Below are 9,693 nucleotides of genomic sequence, written 5' to 3'. Positions count from 1 at the left end.
TAATTATTTATTTTTTTATTTTATTTTTTTGTGATCTTTACCCAACGAGAAAAAAATAAAAAATCAAAAAAATAAATAAATAAATAATAAAAATTACTAAAATTTTAGAAAAAACAAAATTTTTTAATATACATTATAAAAAATAATTAAAGATATATTTGTCTCTTTATAAAAAGATTTTGTTCTTCTTTTTAAATATTATAAAAAGATTTGGTCCTTCTTAATAAGTTTAATATTAAAAGTCCTTCTTAATAATTAAATCTTCCTAACGGTTCTTTATAATAATTTTCTCTTTTTTAAAAAAAAAATCTTTAAGAAAAATGTAAATAGTAGCTTTTTAAAATAAGATATTTTTTATTTTTCAAATATTTTTATTTTTATTATTAAAAATTTACCAAACATGCTAAAAATTAAAAAAAAATCTTTTTCATTAAAAAAAAAAAACTATTGATTTAATGGCGCACAAACAAGCACATAATAAAAGGTCAATCCATCTAACTTTTATGTTATTATCTCATTGAGCTGAAAATTGATGGGTTGGGTGCACATATAAATGATTAACTGAATTAACTGGCATTTGACTCTATTTCTTCCTGAATGTTCTGTTTGTGTATCATGTCATGTCCATGCAATTTGATTATTGAGAATGAGTTCTACCAACCAATTTGGCCCTAGAGAGTGTTTCAAATTTACACTTCTCACTAGAATGTGTTCAGTTCTTGAGAAGTCTTTTGGTTTGTTTCCCATTTCTAGCATCATGCCAGCAAAATGTATCCAGAATTGTTACTTTACAAGAAATTAGTAAAAGAGATTTAATTGCAAATCTTTTGAACTTTAAACACGTCTCTTATGATAAAGGATAGTTGTTATTACATTGTTGCTGTTATGAAAAGCATAGTGAAAAATGTGCTGTGGTTGATGACAGTGTTGCCAATAGATTCAAGTGTGCTAAGATGAGAGGAGATTAGTTGTCGTGACTGATGCATTGTAGTACACTTTTTACAGCTGATTTATCTTTTTAAGTTGGCAAAGAATTAGGGAAATGCTATTAATGCTTCTAAGATAGTAATCCATTTGAATTGCAGGTGATGAAAATGGTTCTTCTATTAATTTGGATAGCTTGAGGGCTAATTGGAATCCATCTCAAGACAAATATTTTCTTGAGCTTTTGCCATTCAGTTGCTGATGGGAGATGTTTTGATGTAGGCATTGAAAATGAAGGTAGAAGCATTCATCAGTAAATATTATTGTATGGTTGAAAGAAAATTTCTTTTAACTTTATTCACCGAATTGAATAATTTATGAAGAGTAGCTCATATTTTGTCTTAGAAATTGCCTCAAAAGAATTGGATGATCAAGCCACTACTGACAAGAGAGTAGCTCATATTAAGTTTGTTTTGAGATACGAAAACAGAGACTGAGAGACTGAGACTCAGTATTATATTTGTTAGTTCAGAAATTGGTACTAAAATTTTTGTCTCTGTCCCTAAAATTTTAGTATTTCAGTACCTTCAAAAAGTAAGGACACAGGGGACTAAAATTTTTAGAGATGGAGACTAAAACTTTAATAATATTTTATACCTAAAATATCCTCATTTCAATTAATTAATTCCAATTTTACCCTTTGTACAAATTAAATTAGAGTTTCATTCTTATTTCAATTTCTATCTCTCACTTTGTACCAAATAGAATACTGAGATTTATTTCAATCTCTGTCTCTTAGTCTCTGTTAGTCTTGGTCTTTCCGTCTCTGTCTCTCCACCAAACGCTATCATATAAAACTAAAAGCATGCCTTTCTATTCTAGTATGTGCATATTATCTCACAATGAAGATACTCAGCATTGCAAACTGAATTCTGGAGAGGAATCTTGTTGCAGTAATGTTACTTAGATTATTTCTTTATCAATAATAGGTTTACCATGTTTATCATTGTAATTATTTTTTTAGTGAGAGTACATAAAAAGTAATTACAATGGTAAACCTGGTGAACCTATTATTGATAAAGAAATAATCTAGGTAACAAGTAAGATAGCACTCTTTTATCAATTCCTTCGGAGACGACCTGGGATTCATACTCCTAGTATTTTTATTCTAAATTTGTGACAACATTTCTAAATTGATAAGCAAATTTTTGCTGGTTAAGAACTGTACTTGCAACGTATTTCTTACATTAATTTCTTAATCGGCTAATTTTCGCCACGTCAAGAAGCTTTTTGGGAGAAAGAAATTTAAGTTGGCTTCCGAATGTTCTATCAATCAAGAAATACTTCATTTGTCAATAACAATTGCGATGCTATTATAGGCCTACAAAAAATAATGTAAATAATCAAATTCAATTGTAAACAAACAAATTAGTACAAACATAGAAGAGCACTTTGGTTGTTTGCCCACCTGAAAATTTAAAACAAGCATTGCTAGGTATAATTGATGTGATATAATGTAATCCAAAGAATAAGCAATAGCATGGTTCAACCATATCCTGAATTTATATTTGGCGCTTCATTGAATAGTTGTCAAAAATACATTTCGTTTGGCGCTTCACTGAATAGTCTAAGCAATATGTTATTAACATCTTCTATGCAAAAGTAAAACAAGGATTATAATTATGATGAAAATATGTTTTGCTTTCTTGTTGAATGATAAAATTCATATTCTGGAAATAACGGTAGATGCTTCACAGGCCAAGTGAAAGTCATAAAATGATACTTAGAAATGCTTACTATCTTATGCCATTGTCACCTAAAGAGAACAGTTTTGAATAGTTCATCATCAGAAACATTTGCTCATAGATACTTAACTTGGCAAGCATTCTGTATTCAGTATTCACATAAATCATTTTATGTTTTGGCAAGGATAGAGATATTGAGTTAGGTACAAGTTATACTTGCATAGAGTTTCAAATTTACTATGGAATCCTACAAGAATAAGAGCATCTAAATTTACATAATTTTCATAGAAAGGACAATAAAATAAAATAAAAAGAAAACCTTAAAGGAGTAGTTCGCAGGGACAGAGATGAGGGAGAAGGACCAAGATTGGAGATAATGGTGACGAAGAGGAACATAGTGGCGATGTCGAAACTCAACGCAGAGGGGGCTAGATATGTGGCGACTGCAGCAGAATTGTGGTGTCGCGGCCCTGGCAATAGAAGCAACGACAATCTTCTGAAATCCTAGATGAGCAAGAGTGACAGCGGCACAGGGACAGAGGTAAAGCACAACAACACAGAGGACCTAAAAGTGTGGTGCGATGGCAGTAGAAACTAGTAAGAGACAAAAACACTAACTGTCTCATCTCTTTGAAATTATGATTAAAAGGAGGGGGGAATATGTTAAAATAAAAGGCAGAGAGACAAATTTTTAATTACCAAAATTTTCTAAAACAAAAATGCGGGGTTCAAATTATAAATATTTTTACGATTGTTAATGTTACTTCCACGTAAAAAAAAAGAAGTAACGAATTTGTTGCCTTTTAAAATAAAGAGTAAAGTATATTTTTTGTTTTTAAAATTTATTAAAAGTTTTAAAAAAAATTTAAGCTTTATATTGTTTTAATTTTATTTTAAAAGTTTTTGAATTGCATTAAATATATTTTTTTATAGCTAATTTTTAAAAAATTTAGCATTAATTTAACAATAATTTTATGAGAATAACTTTTAATATAAGCAAATCAGATATAATTGTCATGCATTGTTATTGAATTAATTCTAAACATTTTAAAAATTTAGCTGTTAAAATATATTTATTTTATTTGATTAACAACTATATTATTTTTTTGGGTTTAACCATTCCCAATTTTCTTTATCGAACCGGATTGGTTTGTAATTATACAAATTAATGGGCTTAACTTAGGAGAATTATTTTTTCTGTACGGATCCATTTTCATCCATGTATTTGGAATATTCTTATCAGGTCTTTCATAAAATAATTTTTTATGCTTTTTTCGGTGACTAATTGCGTCACTCGCGCACTCAACCGTTCTCTCTCTCCAATAAGACCGTCATGCCACTGCCGTCTGTGCCGCTGCTTGAACCTGGTAGGTTGTCTCCGATTTGAAATGATTGAAACAAACTAATTCATATTTATTTATTCTTCTAGTGACGTGAACATATGCTGGTGTGTGGTTTTAACTTCCAATTTCGCCATTCCATTCATCAATATTTCGGAGCTTGTAATGAATTCAGATTAGTTGACAATTTTATGACTTCGGAATGCTTCAAAATTTGGAAATAAATTTTGATGTTACAGAGTTAATCTTTGAGTTTGTTTTTGTTTTTGCATCTGTTATGGGTCTGGATAATCCCTTATTTGGTTTATGACGAAAATATGTAATACTTAACAGTTGAAGACAAAGTAGCCATGATTTTCTGTTTCTCATTTAATGTAGAAGTCATTGATTTGTTGATATATATGTAGAAGTATAAAAGGCTTTTTTTTTTTTTTTTTTTTTTTTTTTTTTTTTTTTATAGCAGAATCATCTATGGAGCCAGAATCATCAACTCCTCCCTCTTCACTTTGGGATCAAATTTTCGAATTCACAGCTAAGGCTAGAGATGCATACAAAAGAAGGCCAATCCCCTATTGGATTCTTCTCATTCTTGGAATCATAGCAATGCTCGTGGCATTTCCTGCTTCCAGCATCCTGTCTCGCGTTTATTATGATAATGGCGGCCAAAGCAAGTGGATCATATCTTGGGTGTCTGTGGCTGGATGGCCTCTAACCGCTCTGATATTGTTTCCTACGTACTTTGTTCAGAGAATCTCTCCAACGCCGCTGAGTTTAAAACTCGCTCTATCTTATATTTTTTTGGGTTTTCTAAGTGCTGCTGACAACCTTATGTATGCTTACGCCTATGCATACCTCCCTGCATCTACTGCTTCACTGGTGGCATCATCTTCCCTTGTTTTTTCTGCGCTCTTCGGTTACCTTCTTGTCAAGAACCAAATCAATGCTTCGATAATAAATTCTATTGTTGTCATAACTGCTGGATTGACCATTATCGCATTGGATTCTAGCTCAGATAGATATCCTGGCATCAGTGACAGCCAGTACATCATGGGATACGTGTGGGACATATTAGGGTCTGCTCTTCATGGGCTTATTTTTGCCCTCTCGGAGTTGGTCTTTGTGAAGTTAGTCGGAAGAAGGTCCTTCATTGTTGTTCTGGAACAACAAGTTATGGTATCTCTTTTTGCATTTGCGTTCACCACTGTAGGGGTTCTTCTGAGCCGTGATTTTCAAGGAATGGCATCTGAAGCTAACAATTTCAAAGGCGGTCGAGCAGCTTATTACCTTGTAATCATTTGGGGTGCAATCACATTTCAGTTGGGGGTCTTAGGAGCCACCGCCGTTGTTTTCTTGGCTTCGACTGTGCTAGCAGGTGTGCTTAATGCGGTCAGAACTCCGATAACAAGCATTGCTGCAGTGATATTGCTTCATGACCCAATGAGTGGTTTCAAGATCCTCTCACTGTTGATTACCGTATGGGGATTTGGCTCATTTATTTATGGCAGTTCTATGGGTGAAAAATCATCTTAAGAAAGCAGGTGTAGAATGTCGGGAGTGGATCCTCTCCAGTGAAGAAAAATTGGATGGTGTCAATTGTGATCTCTCACCCTTCATTGCTCTCTCTCTCATATTAATTTTTTCTCACTTATAAAGTTAATGGTGAGAGATCATACTTCATTTCCTCAAGTGTTAAAAAAACTGGAGAGGATCCATTTTCGTAGAATGTGGAGTCCAGTAACCTAGTCCACTTTCTAGTTGAATGATGAATATACCTCTGTCGGAAGGGCTGCATTAAATGTTGTATGTTTATAGGAGTATAAGACTCAATTTCTTATTGACTAGTATGTTTTATATGCAGGCCTCAATTATTCGTGTGTAATATAGGCTCATTTTTTTAAAAATATGGAGAGTATGTTGGTGTTTTGAATAGAATTCCACCAGATACCGAACCACCCCCTTTTGCAGATGACATAGCATTGCATGTTGGCAGAGAAAAGAATTCTACCAGAAAATCTCAGCCTCTTCCTGATGCAGTTAAAGAACCTTTGCATTTAGGCGAAGGAAGAAAGGTTTCCGGTCACCAAAAGAGGCTCCAACTTGATATGTCCTCGAATGAATATAAGAAGGCGAGAAACGATGGCGAGGGTATGGTGGCAGCTCTGACATGGCAGTTGTGGTTACCTCCCTAACAAAGAAAACAAAGATAGAAGATACCTTTTCTATAGATAAGGCTATTAAGGTGCTTCAGGATATACCAGGCATGGATGAAGATCTAATACTAGATGCATGTGAATTTTTGGAAGATGAAAGAAGAGCAAGGATGTTTATGGCATTGGATGAAAATTTGAGAAAGAAATGGTTACTGAGAAAGCTTCGTTCATAAACTTTAAGTTAGTTTCATGCAAAGCATGCCATAGCTTTGAAAGTTCACATCAACCCTCAACAAATCTGCAATTAAAGGAATTATCTTTTGTTTATCTTTGTATATTAATCAAGTAGAGATTAAATTTAAAACCATAGCTGTCTTATCTAACCAAAGCATTCTTGGAAGTTCAATGTAATGAAAAGACAAAGTCAGAGTTACAAAACATTCAGCACTGAAAATCAAACTAGATTCTAGTTTGCTACATCACTTCTGAACCTATGAACCTCAACTCCTAAGTAATCAACTGGACCTATAACTAGATATCTGATGGTGATTGGTTAGAGTTGTGCTTGCAATCTTTTGAGCCACTGATTCCAGAAGGTTGTGAGGTGGCCCTTCAATAACTTCCTTTACTATTCTGCATTCATCAATACTTCACAAATTAACATAGTATTTTGATGCACTGATGTTGTAAAACGTTATACACAGTCGTTTAATCACGTGTTATTTTAGATGATTATTCACACGGTCAACGTAAAAAATAGTTATTTTTGCTGACATGACCTTACACATTGGATGCACATGTAAAACCGCTTTATACCGGCAAAGTACGTCAAAACTAAATTCATTTTCAGAATGAAATCATAAATAGCTCATTTTATAAAACTAACGTCTTATTCAACCCTAAGAAAATTATTAGAATGCAGTATGCTGATACTTTGGAAACATAAACAAGACATAGCACTTCATTTTATTTAATAATTAACATGATAACTGGATTTAGCTATTCTTGTTTTGATTTTAACTATGAAAAGATTGAGTGTTAATTATCACTCACCGGTATATATCTGTGTAGCTAACTGAATCTGACAAGTTATCAGATTTACCAGCAGCTCTAAGATCAATCCAAGCATCTATATCTACCAAGAATTTCTGACCAAGTGTTCTTTCTTCTGGATTCACACCATGAAAACCATGGAACATTAATCCCCTCAGAATGAGTTTGTCACCCCTCATAAGTGATTCAGTTTCCATTGTTGTTGCTGCTATCATCATAGGGGAACACTAACACTGAATTAAACAACAATAATATAATAATAATCCTAGTTCCTCAATGCAATGTTGCAAAATTATATAATAATCGTAAATTCTTATTAGAGTTGAGATTGAATCCAGTCAAATTTAAATGGTGATAATCCTTTTGTATGTTTCCCATGCTATCAATATATCTCTTTAACAGTTGCAAAACCAAATTTAAACTCAAGAAATTGGTTAATCTATTACAAACGCAGAATTCACATGTGTGTGTTTGGTTACATGATTAAGAGACAAGCATTTAGAGATAGTTAGTTACCTTGGAGAAGCAGAGGAAACAACCTTGTTCATTTGTTTGCTTCGTAATATGAAAGGAGAGAAAAGAAAAGAGACATTTTTATTGTGGTGGAACCATGGTGGATAAATAGCATATTTTTTTACATTGATTCTTTTAACTTTTTTTTCTCTTTATTTATTTATTATTAATTTGTAGTTGTTGAAATGAAGATGATTCAAATCCTACCAAATACCAATTACCAATAACTCGAGTTAAATGATCAAGTTAATTAGGGAAGAAGTCTTAGGACGTATGAAGAACACTTACATGGACATGGAAAACGGCACGACACATGACACACTCACACAAATTTTATAATGTTATAAGACATAGAAACACCACATATATATATATATATAATATAAAGTATTTTTTAGATAAATTATAATGATATTTTAATTTTTTATTGATATTAAATATAAAATAATTTTTAATTTTTTTAATATTTTTTTAATTATATAAAATATTTAAAATATTTTTATTTTAATAAATAATAATGAGAAATGCTATTTGTACACCAAAATCAGCCACTAATGTATTTGTGTATAAATACATGTGTAGTTTAATTTATTTTCAATATATATTTATATTCCAATATGTATTTTATACTGGTGGCTGACTTTGGTGGCTAATTTTGGTGTACACGTAGCATAACCTAATAATAATATATATTTATAAACTCATTTCAATAATACGTATTAAGAATAAGGCTGTATACGCGGACACGTTAGTATTTAGAGAAGAATTTTTTTTATTTTTTTAAGACACGGTTGAACACAGCAGATACACGTGTCGAACGAGTGTCGTATCCGAAATATGTCCAACACGTAAACATAACACAGTAAAGTATTCGTGTTTCATAATTTAGGACAAAGGTTTTGGATTCGAGTATTAAAAAAATGAATAATATATATATTTTTTTACGTTATGTACTTTCTTAATTTTTTTCAAGTGAAAGAAAATAAAAATGTTATGTGCAAAAAAAAATAACTATAAAATTAGTCACTGTATATTTATATACATGTGTTATTTAATTCACCCTTAAAATATTTTTTATATTTTAACATGTATTTTTATAGTTGATTCACTTGATTGATTTGGTATGTACACTTAGTATGAACAAAAAAAAAGGGAGTGATAATGCTAGAATTTTTTGTTTAAGAATAAATGACCATTTGTACTCATGAGAGATGAAAACGCTGACATTTGTACCCATGATAGCCTGAAACTAAAGTTATACCCATGATAGATGCCCTCCGTGTGACAAAAGTGCCCTGACTTGGATCTGAGCTTGGTTCGTAGGAATCCGATCCTACGTGGCACTCTAAACCCCAAACCCTTTAAATATAATCTAATTTTAATTTATAATTTTATTCCCCATCTTCTCTTCCCCAATTCCAAACTCTGAAACCCTACCACCGCTCTCGTTCCTTGCTACCACCATAGCCATCAACATCATCGACCCACCGTTTTCCCTTCTCGACGTTTCTGCCTCTTCCTCAACAGCCACTTTCTCCTCTCATCGTCAACATCAACAACCTCATCCTTATTAAGATTTTTTGAATCTTCCAAATTCCCAAAATTTTTCATCATTTCTCACTTCTCACTGGCGCCACTCACCAAGGGCGTAACCTTCCTCTGATCACATTTCTGTAGGCGCTGGAAGCACTGGTTCGTCTGAGACAAAAACGCTGTCATCGTGGTAGTCGTTGTCGTTACCATTTTCTGCTACATGCACCAGTTCGAAGGGAGACTGGGAGTAGCTTCGATCTAGATCGCTGAACCCGAAGATGTCTGGTGAAGCAGACGGAGAAGTGTGATCAACGATGGGGACATTGCCGCCGGAGAAGTTGGAGTAGCCGCCATATCCAGAGAAATTGTCTTCGTCGGCGTGGTTTTGGTGGTGATCGGAGTCGACGCTGTAGGTATCAAAGGCAGACATGTCTT

The 9,693-nt window shown here is 32.8% G+C and overlaps 2 protein-coding genes across 5 annotated transcripts; one reads left to right on the top strand and one right to left on the bottom strand.

Moving 5' to 3' along the window:
* Positions 1-3,860: 3,860 nt before the first annotated feature.
* LOC112740995 (probable purine permease 5) lies at positions 3,861-5,888 on the top strand. Of its 2 annotated transcripts, none has more exons than XM_025789756.3 (2): positions 3,861-4,036; positions 4,473-5,888. In XM_025789756.3, the coding sequence occupies exons 1-2, from the start codon at positions 4,003-4,005 to the stop codon at positions 5,537-5,539; spliced, it is 1,101 nt and encodes a 366-aa protein (XP_025645541.1). In that variant the 5' UTR covers positions 3,861-4,002; the 3' UTR covers positions 5,540-5,888. The 2 variants fall into 2 exon arrangements, with proteins under 2 accessions (XP_025645541.1, XP_025645540.1); XM_025789755.3 differs by having other exon boundaries at positions 3,862-4,036; positions 4,470-5,888.
* Positions 5,889-6,511: 623 nt separating this feature from the next.
* Positions 6,512-7,868, bottom strand: LOC112740996 (dihydroneopterin aldolase 1-like). 3 transcript variants are annotated; one of them, XM_025789758.3, is made up of 3 exons: positions 7,729-7,868; positions 7,213-7,417; positions 6,512-6,792 (listed from the first exon to the last, which is right to left on the bottom strand). In XM_025789758.3, the coding sequence occupies exons 2-3, from the start codon at positions 7,407-7,409 to the stop codon at positions 6,675-6,677; spliced, it is 315 nt and encodes a 104-aa protein (XP_025645543.1). In that variant the 5' UTR covers positions 7,410-7,417; positions 7,729-7,868; the 3' UTR covers positions 6,512-6,674. The 3 variants fall into 3 exon arrangements, with proteins under 3 accessions (XP_025645543.1, XP_025645542.1, XP_072069689.1); XM_025789757.3 differs by having other exon boundaries at positions 7,213-7,420; positions 7,729-7,785; XM_072213588.1 differs by having other exon boundaries at positions 7,213-7,445; positions 7,729-7,783.
* Positions 7,869-9,693: the final 1,825 nt, after the last annotated feature.

This window comes from Arachis hypogaea, chromosome 14 (genome assembly GCF_003086295.3).
Source record: "Arachis hypogaea cultivar Tifrunner chromosome 14, arahy.Tifrunner.gnm2.J5K5, whole genome shotgun sequence".
NCBI lineage: Eukaryota > Viridiplantae > Streptophyta > Magnoliopsida > Fabales > Fabaceae > Arachis > Arachis hypogaea.
Note: the sequence above shows the minus strand (reverse complement) of the source record. Positions and strands in the feature narration are given on the sequence as shown.

Excerpts from the sequence above, each read along its gene's own strand:
- LOC112740995 (XM_025789755.3), top strand. The coding sequence starts at position 4,003 with ATGCCACTGCCGTCTGTGCCGCTGCTTGAACCTG. Across the intron at positions 4,037-4,469 it reads TGTGCCGCTGCTTGAACCTG|CAGAATCATCTATGGAGCCA; the intron begins GTAGGTTGTCTC and ends TTTTTTTTATAG.
- LOC112740996 (XM_072213588.1), bottom strand. The coding sequence starts at position 7,430 with ATGATGATAGCAGCAACAACAATGGAAACTGAATCACTTATGAGGGGT. Across the intron at positions 6,793-7,212 it reads AGCTACACAGATATATACCG|AATAGTAAAGGAAGTTATTG; the intron begins GTGAGTGATAAT and ends TGATGAATGCAG.